Raw genomic sequence first — 20,751 nt, 5'->3', positions numbered from 1 at the left:
GAATACGTTTTGGTCTATAAATTGATTCCATGATTTATTTTTCAACTTGAATTGCTTATTTATTCTATGCTTTCAGGTGCAATGACACAATAAACACAAAAAAACTGTGGTGTTCTAAAACTTTTGACCGGTAGTGTTTCATGAAGTAGTGAAAGGAATAAGCATAGAAACACTGGCCCTACTGAGGACAGGATATTCAGACGAAATGCTGATCCAGAAAGACGATAAGGTCACAGATCCAGGTATACAACTTTTTCTTGCAGACCTACATGCAGATCATGACAAAGTCTCACAATAATAATATCGTGGGGCGTCACAATATATCTAATCACAAGTTCCTTTGCTTAAATGCGTCATTTTACAGCTGCAATAGCCAATACACTTCGGGAACTACATATCCCATGATTCATTTCAGTTCAGACAGAATGAAGTTTTTTACTTGAATTCTTGAGATTTTGACAGTAAAAGTTCACACCAAAATCTTATCAGGGTATTTTAAAAGCAAAAACGTGTCCTATCTACAACTATATCAAAATATTGCAATAAATATCGTATCGTGAGATGCATATCGTGAAAATATCGTACCGTGAGATTTGGATATCGTTACATTTCTATTAATAATACTTAATAAATTCACATTTTAGAGGTATACACAAGCTTTTCCCACAACATTCAGTCACACTGAAGCTACTAACTGTCTAACAACTAGCATGCGAACACACACTTCCTGATTATCAGACAGTACACGCTTTATAAGTAGATGAAGACAACACAAAGCTGATTTATTTTGACTTTTAGAGCTGTTTATACAAAATATCTGTACTAGGCCAAGACACATTCTGCTCAAACATGGGGAAATAAAAAATTGGATACAGACTTCTGGCTATTTATTTTTTTGCGTTTTTTTATTCCAAATGTCACCGATTTTCACGGTAACGGCACTGCTTCACAACACCGAAAATGCAATAAATAAAAATCCTGCGTGTACATTTCGACAACTGCTACCACTGTTTTACTATCGCCCGTGTATTCTGGTACGGACCCCCCCTCCTCCTCATCCCCCTCCATCCCCGCCGCTTTTCCTCTCTGCCCCCTCCTCTCCCTCCTCTCCCTTTTTTCTCCTGTAACCGTTGCATCCGGGCTGACTTGTAAATAGCCCGGACAGCGCTCTCATCTCGCTGGCTCTCCTTTCAAATATTTATCCGCGCGCCACTGAGCGAAATCGCATGTGACACCGAGACTGCTATTTAAGGTCACAGACAGGCGGCGAGCTAAAGGGAGAGAGGGAACGAGGGAGGGAGGGCGGGAGGAGAGGAGGAGGTAGGAAGCGAAACGAGCATCCTCTTTCGCAAAATGGGATCTATTTGTTTGTATTCCGACGGACTGAATAGCTGCATGGCCTCGGCGCGATGGGGGATAAACAGCTAGTGTAAATATGCTAGCGGCTCATTTGCGATGCCGGCGAAATGAACGCGGTTTATTCGCGCGGGCGACATCATTCACGCTAATACACGGTGAAATACTGTAAACAAAACGCGCCGCGCCACCGTAAATTGCTGTACGGACTCGCCGAGGGGAGGGGTGAGGTTGGAAAAAGTGTAGGCCCATTGAGGGAACGCGGCGATAAAGATACAAAGGTGAAAGCGTTCGAACAGATTACCGCCAAGCTGGACGCCTGAAAGGACTGTTACCAAACGTATGCATAGGTTAGCAATTTGTTTCTTTTTTTTTCTCCAAATTTAAAACCCTGATGTGTCTATGAAAAATATAAAATGGTTATACTGAGGTCCAAGGCAAGAAGCGTGACCTGTGTGCGACGCAGTTTTTCACTTTTAGACTCCATGAAAAATAACAAAAAAATCTAATTATAAAGCAATTTGCTCTCCGAGAATTAGGAAGTGCGCGTTTAGCATGCTAGTTGTTTTTAGGAGGACCATGACGGCAAAAAAATTGTTGTGAAAATCTTGTCGCTGTGAATAATTATAATGCACTGAATGTTTAAGGCAAATGAAGAATAACTCTGGATCACTGCAAACTTTTTTTTTTTTAAGACGGTGTAAACTAAACAAAAATTTAATTGTCAAGGAATTGTGTGACCCACTTTCTTCTGGTTCACAGCATGGGATTTATCTTTGTGGATTTTGGTCTTAAGGTCATGTGAAATAAATTATAACATTAAAAAAAAAAAAAAAAAAAACATGACAATTTTGGAGACAATTTTGATTTTGTCTCTTGCCCTAGTACAGAATTGAATAAAATTGTAAAAGCTTCTCTTGAGGTCAAAATATATCCACCTGTGTCCTATCTACATCTAATTATAAAGCATTTAATTGTCAGGATGTGCCGTTAGCATGCTAGTTGTCAGCATAAAACCAAAACTCTGCTCTTCTGAAAGTTCTGTAAAGCACTTATAAACTCTTTGTTGAATAATTAAGATGCACTGAATGTTTAAGTCAAATAAAAGAATAACTTGGATCACTGCAAACCTTTAAAAATGATTAACTATTTCTGCTTTTCAGGTTTTTTAAGACGATGTAACCTAATCGAAAATAAAATTGTGAAAAGAAATCGTGTGACCCACTTTCTTCTGGCTCATAGCGTCGGATTTATCTTTGCAGATTGTGGTTGGATTTTCGTTATCTGAGAGAAGCTTCTTAATTAGAATGGCAACATGTTAAAATATAAATCCAAACCTTAAGGTCATGTGAAATAAATTACAACACTGAAAACATTTAGGAGATTTTCCAATTTTGGAGCCAGTTTTTTTTTTTTTTTTTTTGCTGTCATGTAAAAAAAAAAAAAAAAAAAAGGCACAGAATTGAATAAAATTGTAAAAGCAGCTCTTGAGGTCAAAATATGTCCACTGTGTCCGATCTACATCTAATTATAAACCATTTAATTGTCAGGAAGTGCACGTTTGCATGCTAGTCGGCATAAAACCAAAACTCTGCTCTTCTGAAAGTTCTGAAAAGCGCTTATAAACTCTTTAATGGTGAATAATTAGATAAGTGAGGAAAAACTTTGGACCACAAATTTAGTTTTTTCACATTTTTAAGACACTAAGAAAATCCGATACAGAGCCTTTAAACAAAATAATTTCTCAAATAATTACTTAAAAAAACAGTAGGTATGTTATTGGCATTAAAATCTACATGAAACATTCACAGACAAAAAAATTAACTAAAATAAAAGCAAAATATGGACGTCACATTAACTGATTTGAGCCTGTTTTTTTCATCTTTGCTCTTCACTTTGATATTATGAGATATTTTTGTTTGGGTCCACGCAGACACACAGACAGCCTTGAATGTTGATTACTTATATTTTTCCTTCTCAGCGAGAGTCCCCCCAGTGCACAGGTAATTGGCTTCACCTAACCTGAACTGCAGTCTGCTTTTAGCCCAGCTGCTGTTGCTCGTCTGTGAGCAGAGGTGGCGCTGGAGAGCTTCGAGAACTAGATCAGATGCATGGTCTTATATGTGGCACTGTGGTAAATCTGAATAGCTGTAGGAGGGACGAGAGGATCTGAGCTGCTGTAAGGTTTCAGCGGTCTGTGAGTAGAAGTGGGTTGAGAGTCTGAACAGCTGTATGGTCTTGTACGTGACCTTGTGAGCTGAATATGAGCAGTTTGTCTGTGTAGGAGAAGAAGTGTATGCATAAACTAGAACAGCTGCATGGTCTCATCTGTGTGTGAGCAGGGGTGGCTTTATAAATGAACATCTGCAGACTCACTCGTGTCTGAGTGTGTAAACTGAACATCTGCATGGTCTTGTGTGGAACTGAACATCTAAATCCTGCATAGTACTGGCGACCTTGAGTGTCCAGAAAGGTGCCTAACAAATAAAATTATTATTATTAGTGAATACCTCAGAGAAAAGACTTTAAAGCGGCTCTGTTTGTGCACAAGTCTCTCCAAGGCCTCGCACCAAAGTACATCTGTGACATTTTAGTGGCATATGAACCATCTCGCACTCTGAGGAGCTCAGGGACCGGCCTCCTGCTGGTGCCCTGAGTCAGGACTAAACACAGGGAGTCAGCCTCTTAGGCTACGTTTATATGATGATGGTCTGAACAGAAGATGCAAAAGTGGTGTCGCGTCATGTTTTATTCCACGTTTAGATGAGTGTTTTCAGGAGGAAACCTGTGTGCATACGATGACGCAAAATTGTGTGGAGTTCGATTGGGTCTGCGTGCCAGATCCTTCTCTGTTCATTCTGTATCTTCTATACATTTGTTGTGATGCCTCTTGTAAGTTTATTAGAACTGCCAGAGAAGCTTGAAGGTCCCACATGTTTGCTTCTGTGTACAGTATGTATGTGAAATAAATGTGTATGCAACCTGAGCAGATCTGATCAGAGTTTTGCATCCTAGGCAGTGTGGAAACAGACGGAAACACTACGGAGGAGTGTATTCAACTATTCCACTCTGGAGGGTGGCTTCAGATTTTTGTGTTTTTAAGCCCCAAAAACGCCATCACAGTCTAAACAAAAGGCACTTCCAATAAAATATTTTGTCATTTTTACCCACAAGTGTTCTCGTGTAAACAGGCCCTCAGATTCATGCAGCTAAAACCAGGAACGGTCTAGCTGAACATGTGAGACAGGACTCTACTTTGACTCTGTTTAAATCCGTTTCTGTTTAGCTGCAAAGGACTGAAAGGTTTTCATTTTTCATTACGCACTCTTCTCTCTTAATGTCATCATAAAAGAAAACTTTTAAAAAGAATCTTTTATGATTACTATTTATGTTTTGATTTGTTTGTATTGAGATTTTCATGTATTTCTTATTCTGTAAATGACTTTGAAATACTTTGTGTACGAACTGTGCTATACAAATAAACTTGCCTTGCCTTCCTGTATGGTACTGACCATCTGCATGATTTCACTTGTAAATTCTGAGAGGTGCATGTTTAAAGTGAACACGTGCACGGTACTGAACAGCTGCGTGGTCTTACCCGTGTGGGAGCGCAGGTGGCGCTTGAGGGCCGTGTGGCTGGGGAAGGTGCGGTTGCACTCGCTGCAGATGTAGCTGCGCACCCCGGCGTGGACCTCCATGTGCTGCTGCAGGGCCGTCTGCGTCTGGAAGCGCTTCCCACACAGCAGGCAGAAGATGGCCATGTCAGAGCCTGCACACACACAAAGCAACACAATGTAAGGTTAGATTAATGAGACAAGTGTAGTTTTATTACTGCATGTGTAACTGGTCCATAAAAGGTTTTGCAGTGATGTAGACTTGGTCACATTAGCGCAGCTGCCCCTAAAAAACACTAAACTTAATTGCTTGATTGCTCAGAGAAAAATGCAATAACACCTGTAACTGAATAAATGCAAGTGGGAGTCTATTGCCATATTGTAGAACTTTCCAGGCAAAGCAATAACATATCCATGGAGACGAGTGTGTGGCCATAAAGTGTATACATATATAAATGGACATAGCTGTAAAAGAATTTAAGTAATTTATCCTTCATGTACATCTCAGTTTATCATTGACTCACAAAAGCTATATTTACACCATGCATACTACTGGCATACCACTGTCTAAACTGTGGCATATTTTTATCTAACTGGTGCCTACTGGCCTTCAGTCTCACCACACTTGCTTTATAAACCTCCTCCTCCTTTGGAAGCAGAGTCAAGGGGCTTTAATACTCAAAGATCACACTGTGTTCACTTTTAAATCAAACTATTTTGACTTTTCAATTGACGGGAAATAAATGGCAAAGGAGAAATTCTATTCGTCAGCAGAACAAAAGTTTCTTTGGTTGAACACGTTTTCTTAGCTCGGGTCAGAATGCCGGTGGACACTTCCTTATATCTGCTTGCAGGGTAGAGCTAATTATAGTGAAACTACTCTGAAACTAACACATGGTGAATAAACTTCTCCTGCTTAAGACGTCCAGTTGGTCTCCAGCCTTTTACTTCCACTGTTTCATGGACAAGCTGGAATCTTCTACAGCAGTAACTAACCCACTGGTCGCCACGTTCCAGATAAGAAGTGAGTATGGGTGCAATTCTGGCTCCATAGACTCTACTTTTCACTTCACTTTATGTTGACAAAAACGTCACCCGTCTCTATGTGTCAGCTGCTGTCAGGCTCCTCATGTTTATCTTAAAATGTTCATCTTAACCCGCTCTACGTGATCCTGGTGTTTTTATTTGTGATTTTATCCATAAATCAAATCTTATTCCTGTTATGAACTCAGTTCCAAATTCCAAAGAGCTTCATTTGATTGGAGCTGAATGCTACGGACAATGTCACACTCTCTTAGGCTACGTTTATATGATGACGGTCTGAACAGAAGAAGCAAAAGTGGTGTCGCCTCTACACTTTTTTATTCCGTGTTTAGATGAGTGTTTTCAGGAGGAAATCTGCGTGCATACGTTGACGCACAAGTGTGTGGAATTGGATTGGGTATGCATGCCAGGCGACAAGTTTGTTTCTGTGTACTGTATGTATTCAACTTTTCACTCTGGAGGGTGCTTTCAGATTTTTGCATTTTTAAGCCCCAAAAAATGCTGTCACTGTCTAAACCAGACATGTCAAACTCAGGCCCAAGAGCCAAATTTGGCCCGCATTACTATTGAATTTGGCCCACAAGCTCATATCAAATGTGTATTAGAGCTGGCCCGCGCTGGCTGCAATGCCAGTATGGCTCATGCACCACTAATACTACTACTAATACTACTACTTTGATGAACTTGTATCTAAGAGGAGATACCAAGTATTTGTATCTGCTTTAGACCCATGTGTATCAGCATGAATCACAGTCTAGTAAACTGAGCTTGGATGAATGTTTTCTTTATGATTTTTGACTGTTCATAGTTGAAAGACTGGATTTTCATTGAAGCAAGTTGTCATTTTTGACTAGTTGTTGGTTTGTGGGAAAAAAGGAGTTACAGATCGTCCATAAAGACATTATTTATTTAAAATTTTGTTATTATTTTATATTGGGTTTGTTCTGGATTCAGTGTTTAAGCAAAACTATTATTAAACATTTATTTTAATAGGAAAAGTTTTAGTATTACATATCTCCAAAGAAGAGAAAACATGCAGATGTTGTTAAAATTTTTCAATAAATATTTAGTTTGGCCCACGACTTAGTCCCAGTTTTTAATTTTGTCCCTCTGTGAATTTGAGTTTGACACCCCTGGTCTAAACGAAAGGCACTTAGGTAAAATATTTTGTTGTTTTTAGCCGCAAGTGTTCTCGTGTAAACAGGCCCTTAGTCTACTTCTTTATCCAGTCTATGCATGTGGCAGTCTCACCAAAAAAGTTACACAGTGCACCTTTAACACAAGCAAAAGGGAAGGGAATTGAAATGACATGACCCAAAATAGTTGTTAAAAGTTGTGCAGGTTTTGGCACAGATGTTTTTGTAAAAGTTGGAGGTAATTGGGGCGTAAGGGCTGCTTCCTGTGTTTGATTCTCTCACATGGGACAGAACCTCGTCCCAGAGGAGCACAGGACCTCCAGAGGATCTCCACACGACGGGAAATTTTGGCTTTAAACTATGCACCACTTTATGCAACAGCGTGACCTAAAATCACTTCACAGCCTTTTCATTACGGAGGAAACTTTAAATTACACGGTACAATTCTAAACTTATTGTTACTGAATAGATACATTTCTGAAATAAGTAGTTTTATTGCATGTTTTGTTCACTCAAATACTCCAGTACAGATATATTGTATAAGCAGCACTTGAGGTAAAAATAAGTCTGCTCTGTTGTATCTGCATCTAAATATAAAATGTTTTCGTGTCAGAGAATCTGGAAAGGCTTGTTATAATGCAAGTTGTTGTTAGCTGTACCCCTATATGAGTTTTTAGGCCAAGTGTTTTCTTATAGTTCCTTCAAGTATTTGAACTTACAGGCTTTTGAAAACTCATGTAGAAATCTCCATCATGATGTAAACCAATATTATTCAACCATTAAATAATAATATTAAAAAAGTTGTTTTTCCATTTTCCACAACAAACTTCAAAAACGACTAATGGTCCCATAGTTAGTCATTCAAACGTGGTAAAGTGTAATTATTATAAAGTGGTGGTTAATGGGGCAAAACTTAAATTACAGTAATTATAGTAAATTATGGCCAAAGACAAAAACTAAACATTAGGAGGTAAATCTTATGCATAGGCCTATATGATTTTGAACGAAAATTTCAATGAAAATGAAAATTAAACCTTATTCTAAGATCTATGTCATAATATGTTGTCCCAAAACTAGTTACAAAAAGTGTTACAAATACAAATTTTAAAATGTTGTCAAAAACACTTTTGGTTCTAACTTTCTTCCCAGATCAAAATTTTTCACCAGACATGCCAAATCCAGCCCTCAAAACCAATTTTTATTGGCCCATATCGCCTTAAGTCAGAGGCCTCCAACCTTTTTCCTCCTGTGAGCTACTTTGTATAAAATGAAAATGCCAGAGAGCTACTAATTTTAGCAGCCGCCAGAAATTTTGTAAATACAGGAGGCATGGTAAGCCGAAGATAAGCTACAGTCAGATGTCTATAAAACATAACCCATTATCTACTTATCCAGTTGAATTAGGTATCAAAATTATACTTTTACAAAGAAAATCAATTAATCAAATTTGAGTTATTCAGCACTATATATATATATAGTTCATTAATCGCTTGGCGAGCTACTTGGAAGTGGGTGGAGAGCTACTGATTAGCCAGGCAGCTGTCACCTAGTCCCTCCATTCAATTTCATTTCTCTACAGCGACTAGGTCAGGAATCAGAATACACTAGACGGTTTGCAAGAACCCCGGAAGTTGTAGACCGCCCATCGGCCAATCAGCGAAGAGCTGTGAAACCATGACGTCAAACTCAAGCGCCTGTCTGGGTCCATTTTGTGGTACAGAATAACAGTAAACAAAGCGTCGAGATGGATGAAGACGAAGACATACATTCTGTGTTGGCAACGATTCTCGAGATCGAGAACTTAATGCTGGAAAAAAGAGAATGTTTGGTGAATTTTATCACGGGGAAAGATGTTATTGGCCTTCTTCCTACAGGATTTGGCGCATTTCATACGTCACAACCAAATAATAGAGAATGGTTAACTAAAAAAAGTACCCATCTTCCTTTGAGCGAACGAATCCTAATGCTGCAAGGTCAGACGGTTTCCACGAAATTAAACTGGCTGATGAGTCAGATCCCTGCTTTAAGTAGTACTTTTTACTTTTTCAACTACTAGTTTTTGAAAATCTACCATGATAAAGCCAATATCAAATGTTTAGAGTGTCTTATTGAGGATGTAAGCTTGAAAACACATCTAGTGGCTCAATCTAACCTGTTAAAAATCCGTGTATTTAAATTATCCGCCGTATTGTCCATCAGTCTGTGTTCCTCGTTTTGATTTGAGACCCTTAACGAAAAAAGTTTGCACATCCCTTCAGCATTTCTTCCAATCTGCTGCTACAACACGCTACAAGTTCACTTTGTAAACACACTCCCTCACATGAGTCCTTACTATTACATAACAGTAGTTCTGATCATATTCCTCTCTCTCTCTCTGCTTCTCTCTTCTGTATTTCCAGGATTATACGCCCTGTAACACTGTTGTCTGGGCCTAGGTGTGCGCGCGCCGATAAACATCTCCTCCGCAACACTTCAATCCGCTCTCTCCGCGCTCGCCATTTTTCTTCCGCCGAGATAAAGAGCGGCGTTCCGAGCTCGTACACAAGCTCAAAACCCACACACACACACACACACAAACACAAACACACACTCACATATTTTCCCTCTGCACTTTTTCAATTACCAAGGCTGAGGCAAAACTCAAGGGGGGAGCCGCGCCACTGTTTGCCTGCGTGGTTTCTATTTCATCCGTCAATAACACATCTTTGGGGCAAAAGCTGACACTAATTTAAAAATCTATGAAGAGCGGCCGCTTGTTCGTAGGTTGGTGGGTGGAGAGGGAGAGGGAGAAGGAGGAGAGGGAGAAGGAGGAGAGGGAGAAGGAGGAGGACGAGGAGGAGGGGGGAGGCTAGCCGAAGCGCTCTCTCTCTCTTTCTCTCACGCTTTCTCTGTCTGTCTTTCTCTCGCTCTCTCTCTTCGCCGGATCAATCACTGTCTGGCAGCGCACTTTACTCAACTGTCGGATGATAGAAAGCGAGAGAAGACGGAGAACGGGGAGAAGGGAGTGATGGAGGGAGCGCAGATAGGAGCTGAGGGAGGGGCGGAGAGGAGCAAAAATGGAATTGGAGAGGTAAATATTGACAAAGTGCGGAGCTATGATGTCGACGGCAGCTGGAACTTTTTTTGTAAGTGTGTCCCTCCAAGGCTGCCGTAGGGACCGAGACGTGTAAACTACTTGAAATGAACTTATGTGTGACTGCGGAGAAAACGTATGTAACAGAATACTAAACACCTGCATTAAAGGGCCCAGATTTCGCTATTTTCTGAGCTATTTTATAATGTTTTCTTATCACAAACATGCCCAGAGTTGTGTTTTTTTCATCCACACTTGTTGAACACACAAATCCTGCATGTTAGTTTTTCTTTCAGACAAAAAAACGTATGACATCACAAGGTGGAACAGACAATTCTGAGCTTTGGAGATGTAGACAGACTAATAAACGGTTACTCAAACATGTATGAATGAAACAAAACATAAATCCAGGTCTGTTTTAATGAGGTAAGTACGGGTTTTGTAACTGTGTACTCCTGTCTGTACTTCCAAGTGCTCTCTTGTGTGTACTTCTGTTTACTTTGTGTACTTCTGTGAATAATCTTATATGTATTATTATGTGTATTCTTATGTATACTCTTATTTATGTAGTCCTGTAAGTAGCACTCCTCTGTATTTATGTGTGTAGTGTGTATTCTTATGTACTCTTGTGTAATTATGTGTATATTCTTATGTGTATTCTTATGTGTACCTATTCCCATTTGTACTCTTGTGTACTTAAATCTCTACTCATAAATATATTCTCATGTATACTCTTATGTAGTCCTTCTCTGTACTTATGTATGTAGTCCTGTGTACTCTTGTGTACTTGTATGTATACTCATGTGTAGTCTTATATATAGTCCTGTAAATAGTACTTCTCTGTACTTAGTGTGTAGTCCTATGTACTCTATCATACTTGTATGTAGTCCTATTTGTACTGTTGTGTACTTATATGTATACTCTTAAATATAGTGTAAGAGTATACACAAGAATATACGTATATTAATACTATAGAGATTAAATCTGAGAGTTTATTTTATCATTTTATTATTGTTATTGTGTATTTGTGCAGCACTTTGGAAACTGTTTGTTTGTAAAATGTGCTATAGAAATAAAGTGGATTGGATTGAAGTAATACTCTCCTGTACTTATGTGTGCAGTGTGTAGTCCTATGTCCTGTTGTGTACTTATGTGTATACTCTTAAATATATTCTTGTATATACTCTTATGTGCAGTCTTGTATTTAGTGCTCCTCTGTACTTAGTGTGTAGTCCTATGTACTCTTGTGTACTTGTATGTATTCTTATGTGTATTTCTATGTATACCTATTCCTGTTTGTACTCTTGTGTACATGTGTGTATACTCTTATATGTAGTACTCCTCTGTACTTATGTGTGTAGTGTGTAGTGCTATGTACTTACGTGTACTTATGCGTATACTCTTATTTATTCTTATGTGTATTCCTATTCCTGTTTTTATTCTTGTGTACTTATGTGTATACTCTTGTATACTCTTATGTGTAGTCTTAGATGTAGTCCTATAAGTAGTACTCCTCTGTACTTAGTGTGTAGTCTTATGTACTCTTGTGTACTTGTGCGTATACTCTTATACAGTATGTAGTCCTCCTGTGTACTTTGTGTGTAATGTGTAGTCCTATGTATTCTTGTGTACTTATATGCATACTCTTAAATATATTCTCATGTATAATCTTATGTGTAGTCTTATGTGTAGTAGTCTCTTCTGTACTCATGTGTGTAGTCCTATGTACTCTTGTGTACTTATTTGTATACTCTTATGTGTAGTCTTATAAGTAGTACTCTTCTGTGTGTAGTATGTAGTCCTATATCCTCTTTGTACTTATATGTATACTCTTATGTGCAGTCTTATATGTAGTCCTATGAGTAGCACTCCTCTGTTCTTACGTGTGTAGTCCCTCGTGTACTTGTGTGTAATCTTACGTGTAGCCCTCTATACTCATACGTGTACTTGTGTGTGTAGCCCTTTATGCTCATATGTGTACTACTCGTGTGTGTGGTGCGGCCGTGTGTTTCCATTAGCCACTTGTTGAGCAGCTCTTGGATCGATGGAGGCTCCAGGTGAGGAGGCTGCAGTCATTACGTGAGGAGCACTGGAGCCACAGTCAACAACACACACACAAGTGAACAGCCAAACCAGGGTCACACACACCGCCGGGACTTTACATAAGCTTTCAGAGGTTACCGTGACGATTGTTTAGTAACCGTAGAAACCAATGGCCAATAAGCTCCGTCGATATTGCCGATATTTTGATTTTGATCGTTTTTGCCACACGATATGATTTGAAATGGCAGAACAAACCAACCAAAGAGCACTTGTTGCCCTTTTTCAAACCAGCATTGTTACGATTCTACGATTTTGAACTTACATTTGATACAGATTCAATGCTTGAGACTCAATGATATTTTAATACACGCTTTCCTTAAACAATAAATAATAGTACTTTCTTTTTTATAACCATGTGTCGTCCAGGTCAGTTCCATAGTGGTCCATGTGCGTTTTCTACTCTTTGTGCTCTTATACTTGTTCATACAGCTCAAACTGATAGTGCTAAAAACTAAGAACTGGGGTTAGGACACCATCTATTGGCAGAAGGAGGAATTACTGTTCAATAAAAAAGTCGCAGCTAGAATAAGCAACTTTTTATGACATGCCAAGAGTATGAAGTATGCAGTTGCAATGGCTATGAATTGTTGTTTTGATTAGTGGACTTCTGACTTTTACCTATGAGGTCACAAAACTGGGAAATTCAAAATCACATCATCAAAATAATTTTTCATCAAACTTAACATTCTTAATATTTATTATATAAGTATTTTTTTCATCAAAATCATAATTTTCATGTTCCAAAATGTGTTACATCAAAAGCTCAGTTTTGCTACGATGCAGAGGCTGTAAATTCTGGAGCCAGTTTTCACATCTGGTTAGTGACGGCAGATCACAAATGTTTAAAAAGATGATTATCAAAGATGTTTGATATTTCATAATAATGTTTGATAATCATTCAGTTGTGGAATGTTTCATAGTATTTGAATCAAATGCATTTAATCAAAGGTGTGTAAATGTAATCTTTTAGTCATGCATGGCTAGTGTTCAAATTTAATGTATTCATAAGGTGAATATATAATTTAATAAGCCCTTTGGGGTTTTTGCCTCTTCTGGTACCTACTTTTTTTTTTATCTAGTGTGCTTTTTTATTGTGATATGGCATATATATGCAAAATAAATAATAAAAAAACATGTTTTTTAAGCGCCTCGAGTAATTCTATCACTGATTTCACTGCTCAGAATGCCTTCATGAACATGTACCCCAACTATTGTTTCCCCTTTTACTAGTTACATATACATTATTCAACATTGGACTCTAGGGCTGGGTATCATTAAAAAGTTGCCGATACGATACATACCTCAATACAGTGCACTTTCGGTTTGATACGATATATTTCAAATCGATTCAAAACGGTTCACTAAAAAATAAAGGACAAAATCACGGCTGTGATACTAAAAGTCTTTGTTAAAACACTTTTTGTGCAAAGATCATATGAAACACAAACATTTTAATCATCAAAACAGTGAAAATGTCAAATGTGTAAATGAGTTTCCTTCCACTAAACAAGCAACGAAACTGCAGCTGTAACAAAATTATTTTGTAAAATTACCAAACAAATAGTCTTAGCAATATGTCGATACAGCAGCCCATGATAATTTTGATATTTTTGCAGAGCCCTATGAAAAAACATGCTTATATGTTTCCACACAAAGTCCCAAAAGCCTAAATAATATAAATAATGTAAAGACTAGGGGTGTAACGATATCCAATCCTATCTCACGATACGATATTGTCAGGTTATGAACGTCACGGTACAATATTTATTGCAATATCGTGTGAAAGCTGGGGAGTCTCACGATTAGGGATGTAACAATATCCAAATCTCTCGGTACGATATTTTCACGATATACATCTCAAGGTACGATATTTATTGCAATATTTTATTAAAACTGTTAACGATTTTTCCTTTTAAAATGCCATGACAAGACTTAATCAAAAGAACGAAGACTTAAAAGTGCTTAGAAGTGTTATTTCTTCTTGTCGTCTACACTGAAATGGAGCAAAGGATCATGGTCTGTGTAGTTCTGTCTTTGTTTTTTTTTAGCCCTTGCTGCACCATAACTCTTCATTTAAGCAAAGAGACTTGTAATTTGATATATTGTGACAGTCCACGATGTTATTGTGAGAACTTTGATACGATATCACGATATTTCAGTTATTGTTACATCCCTAGTATAGACTGTTAATCTCCCAACAGTTCATTGTCCTGTTAGGTTGACCTGAGCACGCCTCTGTCATCACCCACTCTCAGATGTGCTCCCTTCATGTCAGCTAATAGCTCGCTTCAAAGCCCTCAAATCCTCTTTTTTCTGTTTGCCCGTCTCCTCGCGCTCGCAGCATCCCGGGTTTCATATTTCCACAATGTCCACCCACACCCAGGTCAGAGGTCGCTTAACCCTCAGCATTCCACGACCCCTTGACCCCGCTCGGTCCCGTCCGGTCCGCCCCCTCGCCGCCGCCGCCCCGTGACTCCTCAGAAAACCCGGGCTAATCTGGAGCAAAGGAGCGGGTTTACAGAGCTAATGCGTCGAAATACACGAGCGAAAATGAGAAAAAGGCCCGTGGTGAATGGCGAGGCGGCGCTTGTCAGTCAGAGCCACTTAAGCACCTGGACGCCCGCGGGGATCCCAGACACAATCAGCCCGCGATCAATACACTCTTTCATTGATAAAACAGAGAGAGAGGAGAGGAGGAGAGAGAGGCAAGACAGAGAGAGGGAAGAGAGGAGAGAAACAAGAAAAGAGAAAAAGAGAGGAGGAGAGAGAAAGAGAGAAAGAGAGATAAGAAAACTGAAGAGGAAAGAGACAGAGAGGGAGGAGATGAGGAGAGAGAGGAAAAGAAAAGAGGAGAGAGAAGGAGAGAGAGAAAGAAAGAGAGACAAGAAAAGAGAGGAGAGAAGAAGAAAACAAAACAGGAGAGAGAAAGGAAGAAAGAAACAAGAAAATAAGAGGAGAGAGGGGAGGAAGAGAGTAAGAACGAGAAAAAGAAGAAAAGAAGAGGAGAGAGAAAGGTAGGAGAGAAGAGAAAGAGGAGATGAGGAGAGAGGGAGGAGAGAGAAGGAAAGAGGAAAGAGAAAGAAAGAGACAAGAAAAGAGAGGAGACAGAGGAGAGAGGGAGAGGAGAAAGAAGAAAACTAAATAGGAGAGAGAAAGGAAGAAAGAAACAAGAAAAGGAGAGAAGAAAAGAAGAGAGAGAAAGGCAGGGGTGAAGAGAAAGAGGAGCTGAGGAGAGAGGGAGGAGAGAGAAGAAAAGAGGATAGAGAAAGAGAGACAAGAAAAGAGGAAATGGAGGACAGAGGGAGGAGAAAGAAGAAAACAAAACAGGAGACAAAAAAGAAGAGGAGAGAAGGGGAGAGAAGAGAGAAAGAAAGAGAGAAGAGAGAGAGAGGAGAGAGAGAGAGAATGAAAGAGAAGAAGAGAGAGGGAAAGAGATGAGAGAGAAGGAGAGAAAGAGAAGAAAAGAAAAGTGGACAGGGAGGAGAGAGGAGAGAGCAAGAGAAGAAAAGAAAAGAGGGCAGAGAAATCGAGAAGAGAGAAAGAAACAGAGATGAGGACAGGAGAAAGAGAGAGAAAGAGAAAAAGAGGGGAGGTAAATGCAACAGTGTGTACACTCTATCCTCTGCAGTCAAACTTTGAGTCTGTTATTTAGTTGGAAAACATTTTGGCGGAGAATTTGCAAAAAAGTTAAACGATCTTTTGACTGAGAAAAGAGACAGAAGAGCACTTCAGGTAATAAACGCTGCTTTGTTTCGTCAGTGTTAGGGTTGAAGTTTAGGGCAGGTTTTTGATCACTGTAATCTCTTGACTGTAATCTCTGACACTTTCTGACTGCCAAATATCGCACCAAGCACAAGAAAATACTGAAATCACAATCAGTAATCCCAGACTGTATGCAACGAAATCAGGTCAAGAGTAAAATGGGCAGTACACAGCTCACGCGTCCCATTTAGTCTTTATTACAGATCACAACCAGGACGCATAATGGACCAGAGCTTTGAAAGTGCCATTTTAAAGTCCATCATTCCTCAACACCAGCCGTAACTACAACTCCAATGTACATTATCCCCACTTTAAACTGCACTGAATGAACACACGGGCCTCTGCTTTCCCTCTGGCGTGCACGCTCTCTCCCCGGCTCCTCCGCTCTCACCCTTGGAGCCCAAACTTTTACGCCGGGTGCCCTTCCATCTGCGACCAAAATAACAGGCTGAGATCTCCGAGGCTACGTTCAGACTGCAGGCCTTAATGCTCAATTCGAAATCTGATTTTTTTGCAAGGTCGTTCACATTTCCAATTAAATGTAGTTAATACGATTACGCCTCAGCCGCCCTCTCCTCTCACCAGCGAACCACACCTCACCTCGACCACGCCTCTAATTTCCCAGAAGCCTATATGTAGCAGCATTTCCCATCATCCCAGTTTGTCTCAGCGAACTCGACCCCACTCTCCCACCCCCTATTTTGTCTTTCAGTCATAAGACCCCTACAAGGGAGATCCTGTTCAGACTGGGCCAATTGTAGATTGAAACGGAGCCCCCACCCATAGTCTCAACCCAGACATCTCTGCCTCGCTTCGTACATTATCAATAAACTTCTTCGCACTATGTCGTTGTTGGCGTGGTTCTAGCTAGTGAAACGTGACTTGTGTGTGATCTCCAGTGTGAACTTTAAACGCCCCAAAAGTGTCAGAAGTGGCCTAAACGCTGCGGTTTGTCTCCCAAAATACGGTCCAGTTCTTCGTAAAATGGACAGGTTACACGTCCACGGCGGCTTCGTTTGTTTGAGTCTTTAGCCTCCTTGTATTTGGCTCGCAGGATCTTTATTTTTTGTTGACATTGGAGTCAGGATCGCCTGTAGCCTCGCTCGGACATTTCTTTGGCCATTTCAAAAACTGCCTGATTCCGATAAGACCCCTCCAATTTGGCCTGAATACAGAGATCCCCTCCATTATTAATAAACTCACTAACTTTGCTTTTCCTCCATTGACTAGAGTCTGAGCCTGATGTGCAGGTGGGATGAATGTGACCTGGCCGTTCAGACTGAAGTCGCATGTCAAAACATCGGATATGTATCGGTTTTAGGAGCACATATTCAAGTGGCCTGGGTCACATTTGAAAAAATCGCATCTGTGTCGTTCAGACTGTCATTAATTAAAAGATCAGATACAGGTGGCATAGGGGTGAAAAAATCTGGTTTGGATCACTTTAGGCTGCAGTCTGAATGTAGCCTAGAACACCTAGATTTGAGCTTTTAAATTCTAGATACCAGTTAATTCTAAATATGCACTTTTCTTCTTGTCTCCATTGAGATGCTACATTTAGTTACTGCTTTGCTCTCCAACTCCTTCCAAAAAGCTCGCCAAGACATTTCAGAATTCAGCACTGTGCTAACAAAGAAAATTTTGGTTAATTAAATAGTCCAATGAGGTTCGTTTGGTCTTCCGATAATTTATGTTATTAGGTTCGTTTTCGGATTAAAGAGACAATTGAAATACGGAAACGTGCCCACGGGACTATAAACCTGGATGAGGGGTTGTCCTGCCTCCACCAGTGGGAAGACAGCGCCAAAACCTGTTTAAATCAGCTGACCAGACATGTCACAGCAACATCACGTGACCACTCTGAGAAAGACGAAACTGTCAGGTATGAAAACGAACTCTTAGTCTGAAAAAACAACCTAATAACAAATTTATTAAATGGCTGTTACCATTGTAAAAGTGTAATTTTTAAGCCCAACTTTGTGTACTAATAAATGGTTTATATTTTATAAGGATCTAACTGTGCCACATTTAAGGCTGTGGCTCTTTTATTTACTCAGTTTCATGTGACTGCTAAAATGAAAAGCTCTCTGGTGTTTTTGTTTTGTAAAGGAGCTCACCGGAGAAAAAAGGTTGGAGAACCCTGATCCAAAGTATGTCATGAAAGACGGGATATTACGAGGCATTAAGAGCTTTTAGATATCATCCATACATGTTTCAATAATTCAGCGATCTCTCCCGGGCCCTATCCAAACCCTCCTTGAAGATTCTGTGCACAAGCCTCCGTCGTCCACACTCCATAAATCTACAAAATGATACAAAACTGCGCACAACAACTCGACGAACCTGCTGCACGCTTATTGTGTGATAGTGCTCTGAAGGGGGAGTGACTCAGCGCGGAGAGCAAAGGGAAAGGAGCCTCAGAGCATTAAAAACTAAAAAGACACGTTCCAAATAACTCAGAGTTTACAGCGAATATAGCATTTTCAAAACAATAAAAGGCGATCTAAACGATAAAACGGCGATCTAAATATGTTAATACGACATATACGTAAAATCCCCGCTCTTTAAACTTGTTTATCGCCGTGGAGACAAGCCCGAGACATCATAAACACCCCTACCCCGACATTATCCTAACTTTAAACTCCATTTACGACATACACACAAACACACACTCTCTACTCTCCACTCTCGCTCTTGTGTGTGCGCCGTCTCCTCCGCTCGTACCCTTGCAGCCTGCTGATTAGCGCCCCAAACTGAGTGCGTCTCTACAGTGAGTCGGGGCCGTGTATCTCCTCCCACACTGCAAAGCAAACGCATTGTCAGTCCCTGATAGATGAAGAAGTGGAGGAGCGCAGCCCAGATAAAGAAGCCAGGAAGCCCGCGCCGAAAACTAGTTGACCCCGAGGTCCATTACAGTGTAAAATTGAGTCTGCTCTAAGTGACACCTGAAAGAGGAAGCTGGCGGACTGCAGAGATGCCTTTTTTTTTTTCTTCTTTTTTTTTTTGGAGAGTAGAGAGGAGATAATTTACCTTTTCTAAACAGAGTCTATATGCCGGGTTTATTTGTAGGGGCGAGGGCTGGTAGCGTACAGGGCAGAGTGGCAGGCTGGCTGTTAAATAAGTGGGGAGAGGTAATAGAGAGGAATTTGGGGTGACGTTTTCGGGGGGAGGCGATGGGCGCTTGGGAGATAGAGCGGATAAAAGATGTGCAGGTGGAGGTGGAGGGGAGGCGGGTGGAGAGAGGAGAGGAAGTAGTCAAAGAACAGTCGTATAATCGTGTAATTCAAATATTTATCGTAGTTTTACATCAGTTAAGTGGTAGTTTGTGAGGGAAATAAGTCGAGAAGAAGTACAAAAACAACACCTAGTCTGTCCGCTCAATTTTAATTTCTCTCCAGCGACTAGGTCAGGAATCGGAATACACCAGGCGGTTTTGCAAGAACCCCGGAAGTTGTAGACGCGCACCGGCCAATCAGTGAAGAGCTGTGAAGCCATGACGTCAAACTCAAGCACCTGTCTGGGTCCATTTTGTGGAACAGCACAACAGTAAACAAAGAGGTCGAGATGGATGTAGACGAAGACAGACATTCTGTGTTGGCAACGATTCCTGAGATCGAGGATTTAAAGCTGGAACAAAGAGAAGGTTTGGTGAATTTTATCAAGGGGAAAGACGTTATTGCCCTTCTTCCTACGGGATTTGGAGCATTACATACCTCCCGACCAAACAGCAGCAACTGGTTGAATAAAAAAAAGTACCTGCCTACTGTTGAGCGCGAACGGATCCTAATGCTGCGAGATCAGACGGTTTCCACGAAGTGAAACCAACTAATAAATAAGGCTACAAAAATGCAGGAAGTAAATAAAAAACATTAAACTCATACCATTTTATTACCAACAAATGATGTTAAAGATCCACTTTGAAACTTTTCTGGAAGAAAGCCAGCCACCTGCTTGTCTCCACGCAGTTATTGTTTTTCCAAGAATATTCCACATTTAACCAAGTTGATCAAGTTACAGGTCAGATCTGTGGAAAGGTGACCTTGCTCACACTAACAGTGAATGGATTCGAGATATTTTTGACCATTTAAATTCCTTATTATTGATTTAAGTGCAAGATGGATCTTTTTAATGTCAGACTGTAGATCAGGAGTGGGAGATTATTTTTTCACAAACAGAAAATATTGTGGAGGGCCAGGACTAAATGCTTAACTCAATTCGGCATAATTAGCATTGTTTCAACAAGCTTGTAAGACTGGTAAGAGTTTATATTAGGGTTAAGCAATGAAAAAGTGTCATAAAAAACCACCTCTAACATAAAATTAAAGTAGCTTTAGTCCATGCATGAGGTAAACCGGACCGGTCAGAGTCAACCAAAGGGCTATATGTGACCTGGGAGCTGCACAAGGTGAGCAGATAGCAGGCCCTCCACCTAAAAAATTACACATTTGGGTCTTTAATAACGACACATGCGTATCCATAGCATCATCCTTCATCTTCCTCTTCACCATTCTCCCACTAAAACACCCCGAAACTCCCCCTAAACTCCCAGTCCAAACGGAGAGAGCGGGAGAGTGCACTTAAACTTGACTGCTCTGCATTGCACCAGGCTGCCCCGGCGTCTGGAGGAGGCACGGCGGTGAGGAGGAGCTGCCAGAGTTAATGA

At 40.2% G+C, this 20,751-nt stretch overlaps 1 protein-coding gene across 2 annotated transcripts in view; it reads right to left on the bottom strand.

Annotated features, from left to right (window-relative positions):
• The window catches only part of zbtb16a (zinc finger and BTB domain containing 16a), a 436,887-nt gene that overhangs the window by 34,793 nt on the left and 381,343 nt on the right, over positions 1–20,751 (bottom strand). For both annotated transcript variants that reach the window (XM_020917836.2, XM_020917837.2), the window contains exon 5: positions 4,955–5,125. In XM_020917836.2, coding sequence (XP_020773495.1) covers positions 4,955–5,125 — 171 coding nt within the window. The remainder of the gene's footprint in view (positions 1–4,954; positions 5,126–20,751) is intronic.

This window comes from Boleophthalmus pectinirostris, unplaced genomic scaffold (assembly GCF_026225935.1).
Source record: "Boleophthalmus pectinirostris isolate CB_2022bp ecotype Guang Dong unplaced genomic scaffold, ASM2622593v1 HiC_scaffold_12, whole genome shotgun sequence".
NCBI lineage: Eukaryota > Metazoa > Chordata > Actinopteri > Gobiiformes > Gobiidae > Boleophthalmus > Boleophthalmus pectinirostris.
This window is presented reverse-complemented; position numbering and strand designations above follow the sequence as displayed.